Genomic DNA, 14,024 nt, shown 5'->3' on the forward strand with positions numbered 1-14,024 from the left:
GTATAAAAGTAGCGACCCTGGTGTGAAATGCGAGGTTAACAGAGGGTAAAGAGGATATGAGACATCAACTTGGTTCTGCGCCATTTACATCACCGCCCACAAGTAATGAGTTCTGACCCGCGGTGTCAAAAGCTGTACAGCTCTTGTACGTCTTGGGCTCAAACAGACTCTTCCTTTGTATAAACAACGTTTGCGCACAGCTCTCTGGCCAAAAATATTCCCAAAGAGACGATTGCATGCAGCAAAAAATGAACGTGAACTACAGTACTCTACGACTGTTGGAAAACAGATGACAGTGTTAGCATGTGATGTGGCGTACGTACAGTGGAAGTTACAGGCTTTCTTGTTTAATTACAAATAACATACAAGAACGAGACCAAGTCTTAAATTTGACTCCAATTTTCTGCTATGTATGCTCGCCGTTTGGAACGCGCTCCTCTGTCGACACATTTGAGGCTTTAATGTGATGCACTCTCCCTCTTATGATTGATGCGATTGCCTCTCTCCACAGCACATTTCAGCATCTCCGTAATATTGATCTGCCGCTAAGTGAGTTCACCTCCCTCGTCTTCCAATTATGGGCAGCACTCTCTCAAGTGCTCTTCAAAAATAAACTGGCCATGTGAAAAACTGAAGAGCTTCTTGAGAGCACTGTTGCCGCTCCCGAGTGGCTGCCTGATACATAATCCTATGCGAGGAGGAATGAATTAGAGAAGAAATGTTGAAAGAAAAAGTTTTTTCCAAGTCATGGTATTGCGGTGCAGTTTTCTGCTAGGATTACAGCTTCAGGGGGTTCACTTTATTCCCAGTGTTGATATCAACCAAGGCCGATATCGTGTAATGAATAAACAAATTATGCTTCTTTAACTGTGATGCCACTGAAACACTGCTTTTGCAAAATAAGATACATACGAAATTTTGTAGTGAAAAGTAGTAAAAATGTATTTGGAACATTTTGTTTCAATAAAAGTCATTTTAAAATAATCATGACCAATAACCAATGAAAATAGCATGTTCCCCTACTATCAGCAAGTAAGACACATTAGACTTAATAAATTCACAAATAAGAATCCTATTAAATAATGCTGGTTATGATACAATTTGGAAAGCTGCACATTCGTATGTGGCACAAACATCCGTACAAGTAAAGCAAAGCATGAAACTCTGGACTAATACAATCAGTGAAATTATTAATCAAATCCTTAAAAAGACTAACACAATCTAATTTTGTTGCTTACATGCGTTTTAAAAAGCTGTTTCTTTGTTTTTTTTAGCGCATGTAAATTTACTGACTGACACATGCAGCACAGCAGACTGCATCGCGATCGCTTCCCGACAGGCACATTTGATAACCACTACCTTTCATAACAGAAAACCACAGAAAGTGTTACGTAATGAATGCAATCACTAGTCCATGCATGATATGAAGAACAAATGAAAAATTGTAAATGTGACTATGAAGCAGCATAAATGACATGCTGTCTTGTCAATACAGTATATGGTAAGGATTTTTATATTGTTTCATGAAAGGCCAAAGCATAGACTCTATGGAAGGCATCCTTAAATTACATCTGTTGCGATCTGGTGCTATGTAGAAAACGAAATGGAAACAAAATTTGATTAGCTTTTAACAGTAGGGAAAAAACGCAATGTCCTATTAAATAAAGCATCATGGACGTATAACGAGGCAACACTTGATGAGACAATTAGAAAGTAGAGGTAGGAATTTTTCACTATTATATAACTATAGTTGGATTTTTTTAATATTCTCCAACCTTTCACTCAACAATCTCAACAACTCCCCAACATGTTATTCAGTTGAGTTTCCAAATTTTTTATTTTTTTTAATTATTTTTTTTTAATTACTGGACTCAACATCAGTTTTGATGCTCTCTAAATACAAAATCCTCCTTGCTACTGCACGGGAAGGGAAAAAAAAAGTGTCCCGAAAATGTGGGTCACTTGTATTGATTAATGCAGCCAAGAACATTTTTATTCATAATGTAAATGGTCACGCTGCAGGAAGCCCGGAGCTGAACTGATGAAATACTACCCAAAATATCACTGCATATGATTTATGAGGCCAAAAAAACCATGCAACTGCTGAAAGAACGGATGCCCGCTGGTCTCTGATGACATCATTTTCAAGACTTTGATGTAACAGTATTTTTTTTAAGTGTGCTACAGAGTGTATGAAAGCACATTATTAAAAATGATGAGGCAACTTTGCATGCTACGTTATTAGTTATGCTCCAAAAACAAGAAGTCAAAATCCACTATTTACTTCAAACACATTCTTCTTGCACCAGCTGCTAGATCACCTGTTATCAAAGTTTATACATTAGTGGTGCATCTTTTCGGTTAAGAATATGAAAAAGGCTGTGAGTAAGCTATAAGAGAGTGTTTTTTATTCTCAGTCGCAACTGGATGGCTCAGGTTGTCTTAGAAGACATTTCACCTCACACCCAAGCAGGCCTCATCATTTCACGCTTAAAGACTAGGTAGAACTGCTCCAGTCTGACTAGATAATACAGCTGTAGACTACAGCTGTTCTATCCAGTTATGCAAGGCCTGTCCTATGTAGTCAGTTCTATGTTAGAGCAGTTTTATCTACTCAAACTAGAGCAGTCCTGTCAAGGGTGGAGCTGAGAGGACGGCTCTAGTCAGCTCTAGACAAGATCTGGCCTATCAAGTCAGACAGGAGATCTCCTACTTTGACTAGCTCTGGTCAGCTTTAGACTAGACTTGTCTTATCTAGTCAGACTGGAGCTGGTCTACTGAGTCTTTGAGCATGAACTGATGAAGCCTGCTCGGATGTGAGGCGAAATGTCTTCTAAGACAACCTGAACAGTTCAGTTGCAATCAATTCAATACCCTGAGCTCTACCTAGGACTGAGATGATAGGATAGCTCTAGTCTTACTAGCTAGGACAGCTGTAATGAGCTCTAAACTAGGGCAGCACAATCTAGGCAGCCCGAGACAAGATCTGTCCTATCTAGTCAGACTAGGCTTCCTCGTCTGACTAGCTTTAGTCAGCCCTATACTAGAGCTGTCCTACCGAGTCTTTGAGCATGAACTCACACTATTTCCATTATTTTTTATAGGCAAAATTGTTTTCCAAGTCAAGATGCATCCTGGAAAGGACTGTGCTCAGCTTTAGGTTCCATTGAACTTAAAGCTGCTGTAGACCTCGGGAGCTTTCACACATCATCAAGCTAAGCTCCAGTGAAGCTGCTATCATCTTCATTAATGCAGCCAGGCAGCAGATTGTCTGTGCCATCCCAACAAAAGCACCATGGGAAAGAGCAGGTTATGCGCTTTCTTTAACTTGGAGAAGCATTTTCATCCTCTTGTCCTCTGCCCAAAAAGGGGCCCCGGGGGAGGTCAAGGGTCAGTGACCCCCTGTGGTTCGGACAATTTGAAGTCATGCAGCGATAAAATCTGGGTTGATCTTCCTAAACAGCGGTAGACTCTCACACCGCTGTGTCGGTGTGCTGCATGGTTGCAATAATCTGAGCTGATCATTTGTCAGTCCCCCACAGCAAACTATCTTTTTACTTATTTATATACTTATATACTTATACTTATTTATATTTATAAAATGTGACCTACGCTAAGTCACTGCTGGGAAGCATCCATAAGCCCCACAAATATCTGCTGATGTACTTAAGGATTTTCTTATCAAAGATTTTTACTAACGCAGACTGTAAAATGTATTTTTGGGAGGCAAAGAAATACCACAGTGACTAATCTGCTGTGGGAGGTGGGCAGCTAACAGACTCCCTACTAACCAAAAAATGTCTTTTATTCCAACACATCTTGATTTTCCTGACATGCTGAGGAGTGAACTCTTTTCATCGGGCTGTGCATTGCTCCAACCAGCTTGTGAGTTTGTCGATAAAGATAGACTCATCTTTGCATGTGAAGCCATCAAATTGAGTACAAAGAGCATTATTTTCCTTCTGCGGTCTGCCAAAATGTGAGGGAAAACAGTCATTTACTAACTTTTTTGAAATGCAAAAGCATGACTGCGTCCAATCTTGGGGTGTATTAATAATAATACACTCACTGGTCACTTCATTCGGTGGCCCTGCAATCAATGAGATTTAATGAAATACAGCGATAAGAAGCACACCTCAGAATGATGCAAATCACAAAAACAAAGGCCAAATTAAAGCTGGATCGCACAGGATTGTGCAGGTGAACCTAATATTAGGGAACACTAAATGTGCAGGAACCTGTTGTGTGCAGCACTCCCTAAAACGAGGAGTCAGCCAGCTGCCAAAAATGGCGTTTGAATGCCTCCTAAAGCAAACAGCCCGACTCGGTTTTAAAGCTCGACTCCCTGCTTAAGCTCTTAACTGTGTGCAGCTGTAGGAGGGCAGTCCGCTCACAGGAATGTCTCTGTTGCGTTGCATAAAGCAGAACCCACACGGCGCCGGCGCATGAAAGCAGGCCCCTGCGAGATATGCCGAGCTGCAAAGGGTGCATGGGCTCCCCGTGTTCTATTTGGACTTTAAAAAACGTGTGCATGCGACACAAGATGTAGGTCAGGGAGGAAAATATCCCGGGCTCAAACTGGGGCAAGGTGACGGCATGAAGGAGCGTGCGTCTTACATCATGGTTGCTGTTGCATCCTTCTGAAATGAGGAGGCAAAAACATCACAGCGATGGCACGCTAAAGCGGGCTTCCACTTCAATCTTGAACACATTACAGGTAAATGAGAAAGATAAATGAGAGATAATCAACACCCTTCGAATTAAAAGCCTTTTTAATCACTTTGCTATAATCACAAACTCAGCTCAGCTCCTACATTGCCAATATCTGGCCGCAGGTGTGTATGATTACAAAATGCAAATAAGCATAATGCAACGTTTGCTCATTATGCCAACATGGACCTGCACTCTCACGTCAGTCTTCCATCAAAGAGAGCTCCGTCCCTCTGAAAAAGTGCCATTCTCCTTGGTGCTTATAGGCTGATAGGCTGTGGCCTCATTCCCACTCTGCTGCGGCTCGTTCCCATTGTGTCCCACTCCCAGGGAGTAGAGTGTGGGTGGAGGACAGACGGGCACTCCAAAGTGAATGTCTGACGTGGATGTATGGGCTGTGGTGGGGGTGCTTGGGCTTTGGGGCTGGTCGCATCCTCTCGACTGTCATCCACCTGCATTTCCAGGCTGCAATATGCATCCCTGCAATGAGGGTACTTGTGGCACTCGGATGCCTGTTTAACTCTTGAGGAGGCTAATCACAGGATTGAGGTGCTGAGGATGACGGGCTAGCAGCTTTCAGAGAGGGAGAGAAAGGGAGAGAGAAAGAGGGAGGGGGTTGCTTTAAATGCAAATCCCTTTCTTATAAAAATCGGTTCCATTTAAAAGGATTTCTGGGAAAGGATCCACGTTTCCGTGGCATGGGGGTGAGAGTCAGCAAGAGGAAAAACAGCATAGCAGCAGTCAGGCATCAGGGATGACAAGAGGATGTGTAGAAAGATGAGCGAAAGAAAAGGCTACGTGTGTGTTGAAAGAAGGGATTGTGCCTCACGCGAGGCCTCGTCGATACAAAGCCTTTCAGAGATGAATGATGTGCAACGATGGGAATTGAAGTTTAGATTGCGAAAGACTGTGGCATTCTTTCTGCTGGTCATGCCTCGGAGGAGGTGAAAGAATAAATAGAAGATAAATATGTTTTCAGTGAGAGATGATGCTCGTCTCACAATCAACAAGCAGAGTGCTATAAATACCTAAAAATATACACAATTTCATACACTTTACTGGAAGTTATTCAAAAAGACGCCATACCCCAAATAAGTGCCAGTTGAAAAAAAATAAACGCCACATCTCACATTGGGTCCTCCTTTTTTCACCCACAGGTAGGGACGCATAGCGAAACTGTGTATGGTTATGGTGCAGACATAAACGGCAGTAACTGGAGCAAAAAACAACATACTGTAGCTATCAGTGCCTCATTTTGGTGCTAAATGAATGCAGACTCAGCCACCTGCAACAAGTGCTTGAAGGTGATATTTTGCGAGGAATGTCTTGTACAATCAGTAATGCAACGTCCCCACAGAGACACGCAGAGTCTGTCGCTCATTTTAAACTTCATTGCCGACCTTAACACGCCACCAGCAGTGCTCAGTTCCAACACTGTAAGATCGGACGCCTTTCCCCGTTGCTCTCGACACCAGCACACAACACTTCCTCATATTAACGGTGAGCGAGGTGCATTCTCAAACACCGCAATTGTGAACATCAACATGGCAACACAGCTGGTCATCAGAATCGTGTATCAATTTCGGCTGGAATATAGCTGCTGGTTTTTGCTATAATAATTATGACAATTTGTTGTGGATGCTATTCCATATTGGTGAATTTATTACTTACTTATTTTAGTCATATTATTGACATATTTGAATTACTATTCTGTTCAACTTGCATGTCACAAAATTCTGTCAAAATACAGACAGACCAAATGTGTATGTTTTCCATTTATTAACTACCGGCACCATTTCAAAAGTACCGATTTGGCACTGGTATCGGATAATATGTAAACGATACCCAACCCTACTTAACGGTGGCTGTAATTATCCATAATATCTCTGAAAACACTATTTTTGTGGTAGACATCTTTACTGCAACCCACACACGGAGGTTTAATGTGCACTTTCAAAAAAAAAACGTGCTTCTGTATGCAGCATGGATGATTCCAAAGCCAAAGCTGATGGACATTTCAACCTCGACCTTGGAAAGAATGATTGGAAAAAAGAAAGAGAGCGTGCCTTGTTGAAGGTATACTGTAACTGTACAGTTATTTCTTGAGAAATGATATTATTACAAAAACATGTTTGTGTCCTCCCTATTCAAAACTTGAGTCCTAATAGATGCCTAGGATTCTCTGCAGTTAAATTAATGCCCAGATCATTCTTTATGATATACTGCGTATAAATTATCTGACCAATATCAACAATACTCAAATAGCGCAGAGCATGGGGGCAAACCAGAGCCATAAAGTTTGCAACAGGCGGGGGGGCGCCTCCTTTTTTGTCCAAAAGGGTGCCGTCAACGTTTTTAGTTCACCACAATGAGGCTGGCCCCCACTAAACAAACTACACCGGCAGATGCATTTTCCTTTTGCAGGATCAAACTGTAAAGACGTTGCTATACTGCAGCTTCAAGGTTAGTTTATGAGAAGGATAAGAAGAACAAGAATTAATGGGAAAATGCTTTAATACTGCTCTGAAACATCAGGAGACCTTCCTGGCACTATTGAGCTAAAGTGTGGGTGTCCAAGCATACTGATAAATGAAAGGATGCATTTGATATTATGTACAGCAACACATGTAGGTATGCTAAGACGTTAGATGCATTTCAACAACAAACTGTATCTCAGCTTTGTGATATCGGTGAAAAAGTGTATTATTAGTATCAACTTCAGTCTATGCTTTCTTTATCCCCACATTTGCTGTTGTTTTTTAAATTTCCCAAATATTTCAACTTTCTTCTGAAATAATAATCACACATTTCTTTTCATAATATTATGACTTTATTCCTATTTCCCTTTATTAATACTCTAACCTTTTCCACAATGTAATTTCCAAAAAATGCAACTTTATTTTGTTTGCTTTTCATAATATCACGCCTTTTAAAAATACAGCATTTTTTTCCTCAATATTTCAACTCTATGCTATTAAAATGACAATATTTTTTCTCATAATATTACAAATGTATTCTCGTAAATTTGCAAAATTTTTCTATTTAGAGTACAAGTTTGTTCTCTTAGTACTTTTATTTTATTCCCATATTACAGCTGTTTTTTTTTAATTTATAATATTTTTACTTTAATTCTCGTAACATAAGAAGTTTTTCCACGACCTAATTTTCCAAAAATTACAACTTTTGTTTCGTTTGTTTCTCATATTACCAGTTCTTCTTTTATCTTTAACAATTCAACTTTATGCTCCCAAAATGATGGTATTTTACTCATAATATTACTATGTTATTCTCATAAAATTAACCCTTTTTCTTGTTAGATTACAATTTTTTTAATATTTTAACTATATTCTTGTAAAATTCATAATTTTTTGTTTTTGTTTTGTTGTTTTTGTTGTATTTTTAAAATGTGCCGCTTTCGACACCCCTCAACTCCAGTGTACTACAACCGTGACGATGATCAGGTAGATGATTCAGTCAATAAGCATGGGAAAATATTCTTTCGCTATTATACTATAATTCCATGAAACAGAGTACTGGGCCACATGGAAATACTTGTTAAAATGACAGAGAAGTGGGAAGCGAGTGCATTCACAAATGTGCGCATCCACACTGCCACATCACAGTGTTTGAGAAGAAAGATGCCCCTCAAAGGGCCTATTTGGTCTGTTTACAGCTTTGTGGCGTTTTTACAAAATTGAGTACAAGCCGCCTTTTTCTTTGTTGGTTTTTAACGCCACCACAGCAGCTCAGTAATATAAAGCAAACACTCCTATAATTTAATCTCTCACCATAGCATGTCGTATTATATGGACTCAACACTGTCTTTGTCAATTTGCAGCCTTGCTTTCTACTTTTTTCTTTATATACAAAAAGTAATATCTCCATGTGCGGGGGCCAAATAGCTTTTTTGTAACCACTTGGTGACTTGAATCCCTACCCTCAAAGCTTGTTATACATTTCCAGCCAAAGTAATTATCCGATCAAGAGGTCTGGGTTTTAATCTTCACAGGGACAGAAGGACGAGAGATCCGGCCAGCAAACGATCAAATGAGTCATTTACGGTCTTGCTGAAGAAAAAGAAGAGGAGCCTTGGCAGCTGTGAGCGTCATCTGCCCTCAGTGCAGAACATCACGCAGGGGAACCTCCAAATTTGAACGCCTCAAAGGCCGTACAATTGGGATGATGACGATAACCATAGATCCACAATGGAACTTTGCGGCTTGGTGGTAGTGTAGCGACTAAAGTGTCACTAACGCTCTCCTGGCTGCTCAGTACTACTGCTCATCATTCATTGTTCATTGAAAAGACTCATCTCCCGGGCACAAGCAAGCAAACCTCTCAGAGTTGTGCAAAATTCTGAATTTGGAATTTCAATTGAATTCATTTGAAGAATTGGACTTGGATTAAAATTGGATCCACCTCACAGGATGTTGAATTGGAGTTACAGGAAGTGGAATGAAATTCCAAGAAATTCCTTATAGCCAAGTAACAGAAAGAATGTGTCATGTTTAACAAAGGGTTTGGCTTGAATACTAAAAATAGATGCTTTTATTCCTAATTGTAGATGGAAAAAATGGCTGTAATTACAATATAATGTGTACATGAGGTTCATCGTAATAATATTTCAATGAAATATGTAAAACAGTCATGTATGGACTGTACTGGAAAGCATGATTCTGGAATACCCCAAAATTATCACTTGGAATTTCAATTCTACTTCCCTTGGAATTTGGGAGACATTCGCAATTAAATTCTCAATTCAAAACTTAACTGGTAAAATAGTCTCAACGGTCGGTGCTGTTAAAATTGTCGATTGTGCTGTTTCTGTTTGTGAGTTATTAGCATTTTATAGGTCAATCTAAGTTCACCCAGCCTCCAATTTTCTCCAAAGCAAACAAAAATAGTTGCAATCATTTGTGCTAGATTTGTCCCATTAAAATGGTTGTTTGTGCTTTTTTCGTTTTTGAGTTATTAAAAATGTAAGTGTCCGGTAATGAAATAATCAGTCTCCTTCTGAATAAAACAGATCATTTCAATATTATACTATTGTTTCCTACAGGATTTTTTTTTTTTTAAGTCGGCGGTCGAGCAGCTGAACAGACGGCATTCAACTTTTCAGGTTTTACTGCAGTCTAAAATGTGCCGACAGAGGAGACCTTCATTCAGAACACAGGAAAAACACTGCTTGCTCAGACACGGCCAACAAAGACAGTCACGTGATGGTGTCCTCACAAAACATTAACAATTACTTTCTATAGGAGAAATAAATGTAGCTCCTCTACTTCAGTAACAGCAAAACTTCCCTGGTCATCAAGACTTTTATCACGTAGATTTAAGTTTAATGTTTGAATGCACACAACAAAAGCATGGCTGACCTCATCTAAGCTATAGCATTGTGCTTCTACAAAAGAATAGAACCCTTAGCCCCTCCTTCTAAGAAAGCTGACAGATTGGCGTTTCTGCCACAGAATAAGTGAAGCCAAGCATGGTCAGCGTGTTCCTGTTGACAACCAGCATTGACTGATACCAAGATGTCTCGGATAACTTACTTTCTCTTAAAAAAAAAAAAAAAAAGGGATGAGCAGCAGCTGGAATTATTTGGGAAATGAGCCACAGAAGCATTGACTGCTGGAACACAATGTGATCATTATTGCTCTTTTTTTTTTAAGTCAATGCAACTTAATGGCGTCAGGACATCTATCAGATATCAGGAAGCTCCCACATGATTAAGGAAGAAACGGTAGTTGTCGGCAGTTGTGTTTGTGTGTGTGTGTGTGTGTGTACTGTAAATATCATTAACCTAAAAAAACAGACAGGGGACTCAACAGTCAGCCCTGGCAGGAGTACAGCATTACTGGCATATTGTTAATAACAAACTGTGGCTAAAAAGCTAATCCATAATTTAAAAAAAAAAAAAGGATCAAACTGTGCATGGCAAGCCAGGACAGTCCTTCTATCTATACAATTAACTTCATACTGAGTTTTTAAAGAGGGACTACAAATGCACTCAGACCTCTGCCAAGGCATAAACACGTGTGCCTTCAACTAGAATCGCCATATAGTTTCATCTAGATCTAGAATATGGATCCATGAGAACAACATATCATGGAAGTTTCTATATTTCATAGAAATACAATTGTTTAACACGCCTGCGTTCAATGAGAATTGCTGCCATATAAGCAACCTGGATCAGATCCACATTAAACAATAGAAAGGTTTTTCCCATTATAGGCTGCATATTTGATGGGAGCATCTTTGGAAGAAAACACCTGTGTCGCCATGTTGATTGCTGCCATATACGCAATCTGGATGAACTGCCCTGGTGGTGTAATGGTACATGTTGCCCCCTGTTGTGCAGACGGGCCGGTTCGATTCATGGCCATTGGAGATCTCCCAAAGCCGGACAAATAAGAAGGTTGCGTCAGAAAGGGAATACAACGTAAAAACGAAGCCAAATCAAACCTGCAGTTGCAATCGCTTGATGGGAAAAGGGATTTTTTTTTAAACAATCTGGATCAAATCTGGATTAAACTATGCAGAGATTTTTTTTAATTTGTATGTAACGAGAGCATCCTTGGAAGAAAACGCCTGTGTGTTGACGTATTGCAGCCAAATATGTAATATGGATCAGATCCAGATTAAACCAAGTTTTGTCCATTCTAATCAGCAGAGATTTTGACAACATGTATGTACTGTAATGGGAGCATCTTTGGAAGAAATCACTCGGGTTAAATGTAAATTGCTACCTTATAAGCAATCTGTATCAGATCTGGATTCAACTATTAACAAGTTTTGCCCATTATAAGCAGCAGAGATTTTTTTTTATAACATGTATGTAATGGGAGCATCTTTGGAAGAAAACACCTGTGTTAAATGTAAATTGCTACCATAAAGGCAATCTGGATCGGATCTGGATTAAACCATCGACAAGTTTTACACATTGTATGTATGTAAATGAAGCATTTTTACAAGAAAACGCTTGGGTGTTAATGTCTGTGTTAAATGTCAATTGCTGCCGTATAAGAAATCTGGATCCAATCCGGATTAAACAATTGACACGTTTTGTCCATTCTAAGCAGCAGAGACGTTTGCAACATGTACAGGTATGTACTGAAACAGAGCATCTTTGGACGAAAACACTTGTATAGACGTAAATTGCTACCATATAAGCAATTTGGATCAGATCTGGATTAAACCATTGACAAGTTTTGCACATGTGTATGTATGTAAAAAGAACATTCCTGGAAGAAAACGCGTGTGTTGACGCCTATGTTTACGGGAATTGCTGCCATAAAAGCAATCTCGATCAGAACTGCATTAAACAATTGACATGTTTTGCACATTATAAACAGGTTTCTAGATATGCCTATGTGTGCAACGGGAACATTGCCTCGAGGAAAAACTACCCACCATAAGAGGTTTATTCACAACTGTAGACAGGAAGTTAAACATAAACACGCAAACCCACACTGAAGAAGACATTCTAGTGTCTGCGATAAAGTGTACACATCATAGGAACATTTCCAAAAAGACACTTCATTACATGGCTCAAAAAAGTATCCATGGTTACGGTCTTAAAATTCAGATTAACTTGTGTTTGCAGCAGCCGCTTTTCAGAATTCCATGTGCTTTGGTAACCATGCCCTTCCGTCTCAAAGGGGTCTCTTACAAATTGGAACCCAGCAACCACCCCCTCCAAAAAACAAATAACAGTAGTTAGGAGTTAAAGCAATGAGACTCACCTTCCTCTGCAGACGCCTGAGGAGCCCAGTCCAGGAAGATGCATCCCAGCAGGCCAATGATCCTGTATGTCAGCTCCATAGTGATGGGGAATGGTGCACAATGCACTTGTGTCCTCTGCTTAGCCTTGGATGAACAATCAGATGGCACCGGCGTCTCGGCTGTGTTCTCACTGACCGAAGACCAGTCTGCATTTAAAGTGGACTGCTGAGAGCCAAAACACTGACACTGGATGAGAGTTTGTTGGTTTCAATACGAAATGACAGACTTGCAACGACAAAAAAAGGCGTCCAACTTGAAAAAGTCCTGACTGGAGGCAGAAGTCATTAGTCCTCTTTCATGGTGTCAACTTGTTGTCTAATGGGGAACCCAGGAGTCTTCTCAGCAAAAGTCAGCACTCAAAAGTCCAAATCTACACCTCACGTCCTCATAATGAGTCCTTCACAACGCTTCATGATTGTAAAAGACCTCAAAGGTGGCGATGTGCTTTCTTTACACCCTCAAATGCACCACACGAGTTGGCTGAAAAGCAAGAAAAAATGGATAGAGACAGGTCTTAGCTGGAGAAAATGGACGAAAAATGTCTGTCTCGTTCTCTTAAAAAGTTAAAAAGACATAATAGTTGATAAAAAAAAAAAGTTGCCTCTCCGGCAGTTGCTCGCAATGCACGCTGTTGTCCACCGAAGACTGTCAGCTTCATCCCTGCTGCAGCCAGCCAAGAGACCAGCCGCAACACAGTCAAGCTCCGCCCACTCGCGTTTCCATAACAGCGGAGCTTGAAAGCTCGCGATAACAGAGATGACTTCAGAGCACTATCTTCAAAATAAAAGCGTAATCTGAAAAACGAGTAGTAATTTTATTTTACTGTATTTCATTACATTTTAGCTTATACAAAACTACTTAGGAAATTTTAAAAACGTGTGTTCTTCTTCTTCGAGGGCCAGTTACATCACATGACAATGACACTGAGCGTTAATGACAGGCACTGCTAGTATTTGTCACAGTTGCAGTAACTAAGTCCACATTGTGGACATCCATCTTTTTAAAGACCACCAGTGTAATTTATGCGTATGTGTGGTGTAAATACATTATTCATTAACCATGAAAGCAGAACACTTTGGAGAAAATGTTTATCAGTCACATGGGACTGCTTGAAACCTGAAACTAGCTTTTCACACGTGTTCCTCTGGATGAGGTCATTGCCTGACACTTTGCTCTAAGACCTATTCTTCTTAGGTGAAACGCCTTAATTGCACCTTTTGCATCTTTTTCAATTCAAGGCGTGCCTACTGCCTAATCTCAGTGCGTGTCTTTTGTTTATTCCCACAAAAGCAGGCACACCTGGTGCAACATTTAACAGTTTCTGTTTTATTTTGAAGCGAATTTGTGACATTTCCGTTTTTATGTTTCTTTCCTGTCGCTCTTGACAGTCGAAGACAAGGCTTCATCCCTTTGCAAAGAGCATGCTCTTAACCTGCGCTAGATGAAACCTGGTGGTAGATGTGGGTACTATCACTCTATCCCAATTTAGCTGGCCCGATTCTGTCCCAGATTTGGCCCCAAACCGGGCTCTG

General features: G+C 40.1%; 1 protein-coding gene across 1 annotated transcript in view; it reads right to left on the reverse strand.

Annotated features, from left to right (window-relative positions):
• ephb4a (eph receptor B4a) overlaps nucleotides 1-13,186 on the reverse strand; it is a 53,440-nt gene extending 40,254 nt beyond the window's left edge. Inside the window, exon 1 of the mRNA XM_054754764.1 lies at nucleotides 12,453-13,186. Within this exon, the coding sequence (XP_054610739.1) occupies nucleotides 12,453-12,531 (79 nt within the window). The 5' untranslated portion in view covers nucleotides 12,532-13,186. The remainder of the gene's footprint in view (nucleotides 1-12,452) is intronic.
• Nucleotides 13,187-14,024: the final 838 nt, after the last annotated feature.

This window comes from Dunckerocampus dactyliophorus, chromosome 16, assembly GCF_027744805.1.
Source record: "Dunckerocampus dactyliophorus isolate RoL2022-P2 chromosome 16, RoL_Ddac_1.1, whole genome shotgun sequence".
NCBI classification, from domain to species: domain Eukaryota; kingdom Metazoa; phylum Chordata; class Actinopteri; order Syngnathiformes; family Syngnathidae; genus Dunckerocampus; species Dunckerocampus dactyliophorus.